This window comes from Pseudophryne corroboree, chromosome 12 (genome assembly GCF_028390025.1).
Source record: "Pseudophryne corroboree isolate aPseCor3 chromosome 12, aPseCor3.hap2, whole genome shotgun sequence".
Taxonomy (NCBI): domain Eukaryota; kingdom Metazoa; phylum Chordata; class Amphibia; order Anura; family Myobatrachidae; genus Pseudophryne; species Pseudophryne corroboree.
In genome coordinates, this window is record NC_086455.1 from 74,944,455 (window position 1) to 74,957,958 (window position 13,504).

The 13,504-nt window shown below is 49.3% G+C and overlaps 1 protein-coding gene across 2 annotated transcripts in view; it reads right to left on the reverse strand.

The window, feature by feature from the left end:
• CDAN1 (codanin 1) overlaps positions 1-13,504 on the reverse strand; it is a 390,144-nt gene that overhangs the window by 49,963 nt on the left and 326,677 nt on the right. For both annotated transcript variants that reach the window (XM_063947654.1, XM_063947653.1), the window contains exon 19: positions 9,929-10,032. In XM_063947654.1, coding sequence (XP_063803724.1) covers positions 9,929-10,032 — 104 coding nt within the window. The remainder of the gene's footprint in view (positions 1-9,928; positions 10,033-13,504) is intronic.

A 13,504-nucleotide genomic window follows, 5' to 3' on the forward strand; every position in this document is an offset into this window, starting at 1 on the left:
CCGGAATGAACACTGCCGACAATATCACTTGGTGATGCTCAGCCCAATTGAGGATTCGAGCTACTTCCCGCATGGCCATGCGGCTTCTCGTTCCTCCTTGTTTGTTGATGTACGCGACCGCCGTCGCGTTGTCTGACTGCACTTGGACAGTCTGAGACCGAAGCATGTGCACTGCTTGTCGTAGCGCATTGTAAATTGCCCGGAGTTCTAGGACATTTATAGACAGGAATCTTTCGTGATCCGCCCAGAGACCCTGGAGCTGACAATTTTGAACTACAGCTCCCCAACCTCTGAGACTCGCGTCCGTCGTTAGAATTATCCAATTCCAGGCGCCGAACCATTTCTCTGCGGTTAGATTGTGTACTTTGAACCACCAGAGTAGAGATACACTGGCCCGTGGAGACAACCTCACCCTCTGGTGAATCTGCAGATGCGAGCCCGACCACTGTGCGAGCACATCCAGTTGAAAAAGAAAATGAGTGAAATCTTCCGAACTGAAGCGCTTCGAAAGCCGCCACCATTGTGCCTAACAGGCGAATGCACAAATGTACTGAGACTGTGCTTGGCTTGAGCACTAATTGTACCAGATGACGAATACTCAGTACTTTCGGAACGGAATCAGATGTGATTTCTTGAAGTTGACAATCCAACCGTGCTGAAGTAGCACATTGTACGTTAGCAACGCATGTTGGAGGATCATCTGTTAATACGGAGCTTTGATGAGTAGATCGTCCAAGTACGGAACTATTATCACTCCCAGGGATCTGAGATGAGCTATCATCGCAGACATTACTTTGGTGAATACCCGAGGCGCTGACGAGAGGCCAAACGGTAGAGCCTGATACTGGTAATGGTTCTGCCGTATCGCAAAACGCAAGAACCTCTGATGAGGTGGCCAAATCGGAATGTGTAAGTACGCATCCTTGAGATCCAGCGCATTCATGAATTCCTGTGGCTCTAAACCTGCAATTACTGACCGCAGAGATTCCATCTTGAATCTGTAGTAAGTGACGTACTGATTGAGGCCCTTTACGTTCAATATTGGCCTGACCGAGCCATCCGGCTTTGGTACCACAAACAGACTGGAATAATAACCCTGACCTTGTTGGTGTACAGGGACCGGAATCAAAACTGCTGAATCCAGTAGAGACTGAATGGCAATTTGCAGAACCACCCTCTTGTCGTCCGACACAGGCAGTCCTGTCTTGAAAAACCGCAGTGGCGGAAGACAGTCGAACGCTATCTTGTAACCTTTTAACACTAAATTGCGGATCCACCCATCTGTGGATGTCTGGAACCACGCCAAATGGAACGTCTGAAGGCGTGCTCCCACAACTGGAGATCCGAGATGGGCTGGGAGCCCGTCATGCCACTGGCTTGTCGGTGACCTTAGCGTCCTGAAGACTGGTGTTGGTTTGTTGAAAACCACGTCCTCGACCTCGTCTACCAGGTGTGGCTGTTCCTCTACCACGGCCTCGAAAGGGCTGAGGTCTAAAGGATTTGAACGCCGGGCCAGAGTATTTCCGTCTAGGTACCGTTGGAGGCAATGGTAGGAAAACAGACTTCCATCCTGTGGCCTCAGAAATCCATTTGTCCAATTCAGGACCAAACAACTTCTCGCCACCATAAGGTAACGCCTCTATACCTCTCTTAACCTCTGCCTCCGATTGCCAAGACCGCAGCCAGAGTGCTCGTCGTGCCGTAACTAGCGACGATGAAAGGCGAGAAGTGAGCTGACAGACGTCAGTAGAAGCTGTACATAGATACTCAGCAGCTTTAGAATTGATCAGCGAGAAGTATAAGGTGATCGTCATGTAGGCCAGACTTGAGTTCTGTTATCCATACAATGAGCGCCTTAGTTACCCAAATGCCAACCAACCCAGGTCTAAGCAACACTCCTGCTGCTATATACATGGACTTTAGCATAGCTTCTAGTTTACGGTCTGAAGGGTCTTTAAGCGTAGTAGCAGTTGGTACTGGTATGGTTAATTTTTTTGTAAGTTTTGACACAGACGAATCCACAATTGGCGTATTTTCCCATGTAGATGTTACCGACTCTGGAAACTGGTAACTAGACTTAAATCGGCGAGGTATAGAAAATCGTTTATCTGTATTCTTCCGTGTTTCTACTAACATCTTATTAGGAGATTCCGAAACAGGAAAACACATTGGAGGTCTGTGTCGTTTAGTAAAGACCACCTCATCATTTGTGAGAGGCTCCTCAGTCTCTGTAAACTTCAGAGACTGACGCACCGCCCTGATGAGATTATCAATGCCTGGGCTGTCAAAATCTTCACTATCTGACTGTTGGTCTAATTTGCCCTCCTCACCCTTATCTTGCGCAGTGAGGTCTGGCATAGAATCGTCAGAATGCAACATAGCAGAAACAGGTAAATCATAAGACAAATGAAAATTATCCCTTCTACCCAAAGTGGACTTGGACCTTTGCAAAGGCTGAGACCCCTTCTTGAGTTCTGGCGGTCTCACCCGAGACTCAGATTTTGCCGCTTCCCGCTCGTGTCGTGCGGCGGCCAATTCTAATTGCAACCCAGCCATTACATCTGCTAGCATAGCCCATGGAGGGTCCGGGGAGGAAACCGGAATCGAAACCGGAGCGGAAATTGTATTTGTAGCTGAATTTACAAAACATACTGTACATGTGGTAGATCCATCCGGTAACACACTCTTACAGACATTGCAGTGAAACTGCTTTTTTGCTTTTGCTGGTGCCTTACTCATTATGCAGACAGACAATACAATATACAAAGACAGACACTTGCACGACTCAGTAAATTATTAAGGTGTGTCTATACATATATGGCCGAAGTGCAGTGCACGTGGCCAGTACTATATGAAACCTGATCTCAAATTCCCACTAACACCCATGCGCCATCCGGTGGAGTAGTGTAGTAGGACAGGATCTTCTAAAACTGAAAGAGAAACAGGATTGAACAGGAAGCATGGTTAAAATGGCCGCCATGCCATACTTACACTAATAATCACAGGTCAGGTTATAACACACATTGAAAGTCTACAACCTGTCACTAACTGCATTAAAAAAAATCAACCCTGTTAACATAGGCTTAAAAGCCTATGTAATTAAACCACCACCCCGCAGCCTTGTGCAAACATACAACTCTCCCCCCATTGCAGCTGCGCTGCTGTGAGGAGACTCGTCCCCCCCCTCCCCCCCTGTGCTCCGGGTACCGGGTGCCGGAGATCTGGTGCAGGGAGCCGTGGAGAGCTCTGTACAGCGGCGGGACGCGCGTCTTCCAGCGGGTACCGGGGAGCGGGTGCCGGAGCGGCCGCGTTGTGAGCGGCGTGTGGGGCTGTGAGCGGCTCTGGCGGCGGACGGCAAGTAGAATGGAGCACTGGCGCACACACAAGCAAAGTTCCCCACACAGCGGGGAGGCAGCGTGATCCCCGTCCCCCAGCATACCTGAACTCCTGTGGTGAGGGGCTATGACGGGGCTTCTTCTGCAAGCTCCGTCCAGCCTCTCCTGCAGGATGATCTGCACTTGGCTGTGAGGGTGCTCTTTTAGAGAGGACCGACACGCCAGCAGCTGCTTGTAGCAGCTTCCACTATCCCGGACCCACACTTTTAGGTAAGGTGGGAAGGGATGTGTAAAAAAAAATCAGGACTTTGGTACTTACCGATAAATCCCTTTCTCCGATTCCACAGGGGCCACTGGAGTGTAGTTACAATGGGGAAATAGTAGGTAGTAATTGGGAGCTGGCACTTTAAAATTCTCACACTGTGGCTAGCTCCTCCCCTACTATCTCCCCTCCAAGCCAGTCTACGTAAAACTGTGCCCGAGGAGAGCTGGAATAAACAAACCGTAAGGTAGAGGAGGTTAATGAAGCCCTGTAAACCAGGATAACACAAAACCAACCTGGAACAGAACCTAACAAACAACCGGCTAGCCTGAACCCAACAAGCAGTCATATGGTGATCTGCAAACCGTTAAGCAAAAAACCAGGAGGAACAGCGCTGGGCGGGCGTCCAGTGGTCCCTGTGGAATCGGAGAAAGGGATTTATCGGTAAGTACCAAAATCCTGATTTCTCCTTCATCCACTAGGGGCCACTGGAGTGTAGTTACAATGGGGACGTCCCAGAGCTCCCAAAAACGGGTGGGAAAGCGCTGAGAGTCCTGTAAAAACTGCTCGGCCAAACGGTGATGTAGAGGCCGCAAAAGTGTCAAACTTGTAGAATTTGACAAAACGAATGTCGGTTCGACCAAGTAGCCGCCCGACAAAATATTCATGGAGACCCCACGGGCAGCCGCCCACGAAGGTCTTACAATGCGCGTAAAGTGCGCTGAAATGGAAAACGGAGGCTCCCTAGTAACCGCCAAGAAGACTGTCTGATGGTCAGATGTATCCAACGGCCCAGCGTATGCTGGGACCCCGGCTATTTAGTACGGGAGCATCGTACAGAACAAAGAAGAAAAACACTTCATCGAATAGCCTGAGACCTCTGTAGAGAGAGTCGGCGAGCCCTGACAACATTAAGAGAGGACTGAAAAACACTAGTGTCAGATTTATATGAAAAATGGACATCCCCTCTGGAAGAAATGACCGCTGAGGCCGAAGCTCAGCCAGGGGAGTTGCCAATAGAGTACTCCCTGAAAAAGAGGCCGAACTTACGGCCGCTAGGCTAATCTCATTTGGAAGAAAACCGAAAAAGGCAGAGACCTAAAATTCCGGTCAGTGTGGTTTGAAGCGCAGCGGAGCAAAACCTCCCAGAGAAACCCAAGATGATTGGTAACTGAAAGAAGGGGAAAAACCCCTTTTATCCTTATTATGTCCCATAAAGTTTTCCAAAAGTGGCAAAAGCGAGAAGAGGTAACAGACTTCTGAAATCGGGGCCCAGTAGGCCTAACCGAACTAGGGAACTCCTCCCTTCTGAGATCTCGTGAACAGTCACACGTTTAAACGAACTCAGTGTAAGATGAACAAAGAAAAGGACCCTGTTGAAGTAGACAGTCCAGTCGAGGTAGGAGCCAAGGCTCCTCTACTGACAACAGGCGTATCTGTATCTTCAAGTCATGCGTGGCCCAACCAGCGCCACCGAGAGGACTAGCACGCAAAATCCCCTCCTGTGTTACTGAACATGAGGTAGAAATAGAAAAGGAGGCAGGATAGAATAACCAGAAAACTCCCCGGAGCCCTGAGGGCCTCCTCGGCTACTGCCGCCAGAGCTCACGTCCGAGAGTAATAAAGGGTTAAAGAATCAGTCAGAACGCCCTGAGGTCGATCCGAAATCTCCGCCCACAGCGGACCAGCTGACAAAACTCCGGGGAATGTTCCCTCACCCGGGAGTCTGACCTGGTGGCTTGACCTGGAAAGAAGATTGTTGTCCCCCGCTCAGAGAGGAATAGAGGCGACCACTCATTGCGTCGCAACTTGACTGAAGGAATAGAGTACCTGGTGCTGAGGAAGGAAAAATCCTCTGACGGACCGTGTTGAGAAACGTCTATGCGGAGCATAAATTGGATCTGTGTCGAATCAGAAGCTCCTGGATCCTCCGGATATTCAGAAGCCACCTAATGTACAGAGTGGGATAGTAGCAGTAGATTGTCCCATTAGGGAACCAACGTCAAGCACTGCCCTTGAAAAAGAGTTATTCTGTGATCTTCCTAAACTCTGTGGGAGCGGAAGAGAGACCGAGAGGAAAGGACTGACAGTGAAAATGAGAATCCTGTAATGCGAATCTGAGAAAAGCCCATCCAACGGAAATCAGTAAACAGGCATCTCTGAAGACAAGGGACACGTAAAACTTCCTTTCTTGTTCAAACTAGCAATCACAGACTAAAAGGATTCTAAGGCCAGAATAGGCCTGTCCGAGCCAACTGGCTTCGGAACGTGAAAAGAAAACAAAGGCCTGAGAACTGTCCTGATTCAAATGATATGTGAAAAACAGGGATCAACACCCTTTGCGGTTAGAAGCCTATGGAGCGCAGCCTGCAGTATGACTCTCTTGTCATCGTAAATCGGCCGACCCATGCCGAGGGACTCCTGAGACGGTTGTAACCGCCCAAGCCTTCTCCCATCGACCTGCGCCTACCATGGGACCCTCCAGGTGGTAGGAAAGTCTGTGTAATGGGTGTATAGGATGACATAAAATCAGACTGGACCGAGGATGTTGAACCTCTGCTTCAGCTTTTTACCCTGAGAACCCCTGGCGACGGAGAGATCGCCCGTGTGGAGTCGAAAGCTTGAAAGGGCACGGAAAAATCTAAAGGAAAGACCAGTAAAGGTCTGTCTTGGAGCTGGGGCAGTAGTAGGAGAAAGCAAAGTGGACTTACCTCCAATGGTTCAAGAAATCCTGCAGAAAGTTCATTCCCCAGAACCATCTGCCCCGTAGGATTTCATGTTCACCTGTCACTGTCGCAGCCCCAGAGGTCGTCGGGTTAAGACAGCCCAAGCGAAAATGCAGGGTCCGAGTCTGCAGACGTGGAGACCTCCAAAGAACATAAAGCAGAATCGTGATTCTGACCTGTACCAAAGTATCAATTGATCCTGATGCGAAACATCCTGTAACCTAGAGGACAATTGTTCCCCAACCTACCTGCTCCGGACACGGCAGAACCGCGCTGCCGTATATGTCGATGGATCCCTGAGCAAGGTTGCCTCAGGAAAACGGCGGCTTGATGGACCGGCGATACACTGAGGTGTATACCCTAGAGAGGTTCTGATACCATCTCCTGCCTTCTGCGGGGAAAGGATAGGAAAACAAACATTGTTTGATACCTGATATTGTGTATTCGGGTGTCTGTCGGCCGCCTACCGGAGCCTGCCCAGCTCATCCGAAACTGGACCAGTCGCTGTCATTTCGTCATTGGCGTGGAACCCTGATGGACTTGACGTGTCCACCTCCTTTACCTGCAGTATCAGATGAACTGCTGTATAATGCACCTGGATATTCTGAGACACTGGTTCAGATCCATAGAAAACAGACATCATCAGTAATGTATGGAATGTTAGCAAGGTTCCTTTAGAAACCTGGAAAGGTGAAATGACGTACAAGGTCTCTGGTTACCAGTGACATTACCTGCATAATCTGAGCTGTTCAAACAGGGGTGTCCTGCAGGTGCGTGGAGGGCTAAGCAGATGGCTCCGCCGCATACTTCACACCTAAGAGGGAATTCTTTGACTATCCCAGGTGAGACAAACGAAAGGAGAAAAGGTGGGTTAAATAAACACAGCCCTATGTAAGGTCTGCACTATAATGTGTAGTGACCGACACGATTCAAATAAACTTTCTGGAGCAGCGGAGACCTGAACCAGTAACGCTGCGCTGTGGGACAGGAGTCTTAGCCCTAGGCTATAGGAACTCTCCTTAAAGTTTTGTTTGGATTCAAACCCCTGTTCAGATACCCGCTACTAGCGTACTGAGCCACAGCGCTATTTGTCTGATGCCTTACACACATTCCCCAATTACAAATAGCATTAGTAACTAGTGACACCCAGGAATAATAAAGGGAAGGCAACACCCCGCCCTGTATGTAGTGTACTGCTAATTAAGGTGCACCAGATGTTTCTCGGAGGTTCCGCTGGCTTTTCAAAATGGTGACCAGCCTGTGAGAAAAGATGGGGGAAAATGTTATGTGGCAAGGTTATTAGAAAACATTGCGGAAGTGTTTGTTTTATCCCCTATATCTGGTATTGTATGGATATATCTATATACATACCCACACGCACTTAAATATATATATATATATATATATATACATACACACAAACATAACTATATATGTATATATACACACACCACCGTGAAACCAACCGGGTAGATAAATACTGTCTATGTGAACCCAATAGGGTAGATAAATACTGTGTATTTGTAGGTAAGAAATACTGCACAGTAGATTTTTAAATTATTAATGAGCTGAGTCCCAGCTACTGTAATAGAGCAGGTTCCCTGATTTACCTGTAGGAAATGCCGGGCAGAGGACTCTACTGCAGGGAGGAATGTAGCTATATTTCAGCAGCATGAAGCATGGAAAAGCTAAAAACCCCAGAGACAGGGTCTGTTGCCTAGAGACACTGAGCTTGGGAGCCCGCTGAGTAAAGCGGGTTATAAGCCTTTACTCACCCCTCCTACCTTCTACATGCAAAGAAATCCTCCCTGCACAGCCAGGAGAGGAATGAGCCTTCAGCGTGAGACTGTGGAGCGGCGTGCTGCAGCGGCGCGGGGAGCGGAGAGAGCCCGCCATACAGAGCGGGAGTTAGCTCCGCCCCCCCCCCTGCTTCGGCGTGCCAATGTATCCCCCGGCCGCCTTGCTGCGGCCGGGGAGCGGGTAAATGTAACCCCCGGCCGCCTGTATGCTGCGGCCGGGGAGCGGTGTATGACCTATCCATTGTAAATGTAACCCCCCGGCCGCCTGTATGCTGCGGCCGGGGAGCGCCTGTATATTGCAAATCTAACCCCCCGGCCGCCTGTATGCTGCGCCGGGGAGCGATGTGTAACCCCCGGCCGCCTGTATATGCTGCGGCCGGGGAGCGGTGTGTAACTCCCCGACCGCCTGTATGCTGCGGCCGGGGAGCGGAGAGTCTGAGCCCGCCGGACGGAGCGGGAGTTAGCTCCGCCCCTCTGTTTCGGCGCCACTTTTAATTTTAAAAACCCGCTATGTATTACCCGGCTGCCTGTAAGCTTGTATGCTGCGGCTGGGTAGTGTAAATGTATCACCCGGCTGCCTATCTGCTGCAGCTGGGGATTGAAGAGCGCTGAGCCCGCTTACAGAGCGGGCTGAAGCTCCGCACCCCACATAATGGCGCCAAGTTCGAATTAGTAAGTGCGCCCTCTCCTCTGCTGATGCACTGCAGCGTTATAAGGGGGTTAGAGGTTATGCAGGACACAACGCAGTAAAGACCGCACAGCTAAGAGTCTCACTCTGCACATATTATGTAAAATCACACATCAGTCTGGAGGGGGGGAGATTGTACTCACCGCTGTCCTTCTTCTGATGGAGTGGCCCCGAAACGCGCCGCACGCAGCGGTGTCCGGCCATTTTTGATACTCACCGCTGCCATGCTGCCGGAATCTTCTGCTGGATGGAGTGGCCCCGACACGCGCCGCACGCAGCGGTGCCCGGCCAACTAAGGAGAGCTCAGTGTCTCCCTCAGCCGGGGCCCATCCCGAGCCGCACGCAGCTGCGATGGGACCCCGCCGGCAGCCTCCCGCGGTGCAGACTGGCAGTGGCAGAGCTGCCAGTCTGTGTGTGTGAGTAAGAAAAATAAAAATAATAAAGTAAAAAGAAAAAATTCTTCAGCTAAACCCAAGTGAACCAGCTCACCTCGGGCACTAAACTAAGACTGGCTTGGAGGGGAGATAGTAGGGGAGGAGCTAGCCACAGTGTGAGAATTTTAAAGTGCCAGCTCCCAATTACTACCTACTATTTCCCCATTGTAACTACACTCCAGTGGCCCCTAGTGGATGAAGGAGAAATATAGAAAAAATAAAATAAAAAATAAAATAAGAATATGTGCTGCAGAGCTAGCACTCGTGCTTGTCATGCTGTGAGCACAGAAAAAACACTGAGGTACTCTGGGAATATGGAGGGGAGGAGAGTTACTAAATTTAAATATTCAGTGCCTTGTTCTGCTAAAGCCGTCCATATCCCAAGAGTACTCCAGTGACCCCTAGTGGATGAAAAAGAAATGACAGTGAGGAAGCTGATTGGTTGGTCATTTATCACTCTTTATCAGTCTCCGCTGTCTTAAGGCTTAATACATTTGGGCCACTGTTCCTTGCACTGTATGACTGCACCGTGTATTTTACTCACACATCATTACTAAGCCTTTGGCCTATATAAAATCACAGCACCTTTGCAGACGAATAAATAGTATGGAGCACAGAATACACTTCTTACTATACAGCAACCCATCATCTTGCAAGCAATACTATAATACATCAGTCCCTCACTTTATGTGCTTGACACAGTTGGATCCAATCCGTTCAGCGACAAATTCCACGGTTCTGCGCAGGGATGGGGGCTGGTTATGGAAGAACGCTTGTTCCAGCTCAGCCTGTACAAACAAACCAAAAATTTTACCTAAATCTGTCGCCAATACAAACTGCGCACGTGATCCAGCACAATTCCAACACATTTTAAAAATTCCTGACTGTTCTTCACTATATAAAGGATTAGGATGAAAATAAATAGTAACATAACTCAATGTTTTTGGTATACTTGTGCTTTATAATGAATGTAAAAAAAATATATATATATTTTACTACACATAAAAGTAGGATTTTAGTATCTACCGGTAAATCCTTTTCTCGTAGTCCGTAAGGATATTGGGGACACATTAGTACGATGGGTATAGACGGGGTCCAAAGAAGCCAGTGCACTTTAAATTTCTTCAACTGGGTGTGCTGGCTCCTCCCCTCTATGCCCCCTCCCACAGGCAGTTATAGGTAAAACAGTGCCCGAAGGAGAATGACATACTTGAGAGAAGGAACTAAACAACAAATAGTGGGGGGCATGGCCACGGCAGCAAGGGAGTAAAGATGGGTACACACTGGAAGATATATCTGCAGATCAATTGATCTGCAGATATATCTATGGACGGATCGGGCAGTGTGTTGAGCATACACACTGCCCGATCCGTTGGGGACTGACGTCATGAACTGGGCGGGCGTGTACACACGCCCACCCAGTTCAGCTGTCAATCACCGCCGGACGCCGCAGCATGTGTACGAGCGGTCGGCCGACCGCCGTACACACACATCGACGCGCCAATATATCGGTAGATATATTGGCCGTCGGCTGTGCTGCGGGGCCGACGGTAGATATATTGGCCGTCGGCTGTGCTGCGGGGCTGACGTGATACGTCTGTGAACGACGGAGTTCACAGACGTATCGGCCGTACACACTGGCCGACTGACCCGCAATATATCGGCCGTTCACGAAAACGGGCGATATATCGGCCAGTGTGTACAGGCCTTATGACACGGTCTTCTGGAGCTCCCCAGTACCTTATCCTAACTGCCAATCTTGCTTAGTGTCCAGGCTTACATTTGAGCCGTGTCCGTTGCCTGTGTCCTTGTCACGCTGCTGGTGAGCTGTGGGGCCGCTGTGTCCCTATTTGGGGCTACAGCAGCCCTTTGTGGATCGCGGTCTGCGTGCCCCGGGAGTCTCCGTAGTGGTACCGGACTTCCAGCCACGTGCCTGCCACCTGCCTGACTCCCGCTTCTGAGCCTCAGCCTGCCACTCACCTGCATCTGTGGAGCGCGGTTTGACCTCCGTGCAGGGGGGATTCCGCGCTGACTGCGCCCTGTACTTCACTGTGTGGATTGGGGAGGGAAAGCCTGGGCACCCTGCGGCCATCTTGAGGATCAGTGCGTCTCCCTGTCAGCACACCCAATCTGCTACCCTGTTGTGGCTATCCTGGGTATACAGAGATCCTTGCAGCTCCTATCCAGTGCAGTGCTGTGCACTCTCAGTAAGTACACGTTTCTTTCTGCCTCCATCCCGGGTCATCTATTAATTTATACTATTCCCTGCCTGTGCTGGACTGGTGGACTGTTGCCCTGATTGTACCCTCATACTGCTGTGCCTTCTTTTGGGAATACCCTCCTCATTGGCCTGGGATTTTTAATTTGCACATCTCTATAATTGCTTGGAGTATTTTATTTGTGCACTATGGTAAAAGGAGGCTTTGTTGCGGCCAAACTGGAGAAATTTGCCAGACAATCTGCACCTCAGGCTACTGCTCATTCTGACCCCCTCAAGCGGCGGGTCCTAGCTCCTCATGTCTCCAACAGGTGCTTGAGGCTTTTGCAGGCTGTGAGAAGTGTCTGTCTGACAAAATGGAGAAGGTACAGTGCGATCTCTCCTTACTACGTCAGGAAATGCAGCGTATCCGAGAACGAGTTGGGGAGGTCGAGACCCGTGTCTCCACGCTGGAAGATAGCAGACTGTTTCCTCCTTGTCTCAGCAAGTTTCCTCGATCCAAACTAAGCTTCTGGATATGGAGGGGCGTCTGCGAAGGAATGATGTCAGGTTCATTGGCCTACCAGAAAAGGAAGAGTGTACACATCCTGAGGAATTTCTTGAAACATGGCTTAAGGAATTATATGGCGCTGCCTCCTTTACGCCTCAGTTTGCAGTTGAACGTGCTCACAGGATTCCTTTCAGGCCTTTACCGAATGGGGCCCCACCGCGCACATTCATCGCAAAATTTTTGCATTATAAGGATAGAGATGCAATCCTTCGCCTCGGACGCACTAAAGGCCCACTCACCAGGAATGAGGTGACGATATCTGCATTCCCTGATTTTGCCACAGATGTCCAAAAACAACGGGCTCAATTCATGCCTATCAAGAGACACCTCCGAGACCTTAACCTCTTATTCCATGCTCTTTCCCTCCAGACTTAGGGGTAAATTTACTAAGATGGGAGTTCTATTTAAGATGGGATGTTGCCCATAGCAACCAATCAGATTCCGGGTATTATCTTCTAGAACAGGGGTGTCAAACTCAAATTCATCGGGGGCCGCATCAGCAGTTTGGTCCCCATCAAAGGGCCGGTTGTATCTGTAGGTCTATGTGTCCACTCTTTATTATCATAAATTAATGTCACTGCATTCAATTATTACTGTTTTTTGTAATAATGTAAGTAATAACTAGCTCTGAAAGCAGAAACATAGTCAGAATAATGACAAGTAGATATTCAAATGTACAATTATTGTACAATGTATTGAAAAATGTTTTTTGGTAACAAACATTAATTTTTTTTTAAACATACAAATATTGCCAAACACTGTTTATTAAACATATGGAAAACACAAGGCCATGTGCCCCCTTTTATAGTGCCCAGCCATCTGCCCCCTTTTATAGTGCCCAGCCATCTGCCCCCTTTTATAGTGCCCAGCCATCTGCCCCCTTTTATAGTGCCCAGCCATCTGCCCCCTTTTATAGTGCCCAGCCATGTGCCCCCTTTTATAGTGCCCAGCCATGTGCCCCCTTTTATAGTGCCCAGCCATCTGCCCCCTTTTATAGTGCCCAGCCATCTGCCCCCTTTTATAGTGCCCAGCCATCTGCCCCCTCCATTTACTTTACTTACCTTTTACTTCTTTTTTTCTTTTACTTCTTTCTTCTTGCTCCTCTCCGCGGCGTCCGCGCGCTCCTCTGATCCCTGGAGATGTCGGGCGGACGTCACGTGATGACGTCACGTCCGACACCCAGGGAGCAGTGCGGGGCAGGAAGAAGTCGGGCCAGGTCCCGGAAGGTAAGTAAATTTTTTTTTTTTTTTTTTTTTTTTTTAACTTGAGCCATTTTTAAAATGAATTTACTCCGTGCAGGCACGGAGTAAATTCATTGAAAAAAAAAAAAGGGGAGGCTGCAAGGCTGGCGGCGGCACCGCGGGCCATCAGACGAGGTCTGGCGGGCCGGATTTGGCCCGTGGGCCTTGTGTTTGACACCCCTATTCTAGAAGGTGCTAGATAAATGAGAAGTAGAATCTGATTGGTTGCTATGGGCAACATCCCATCTTAA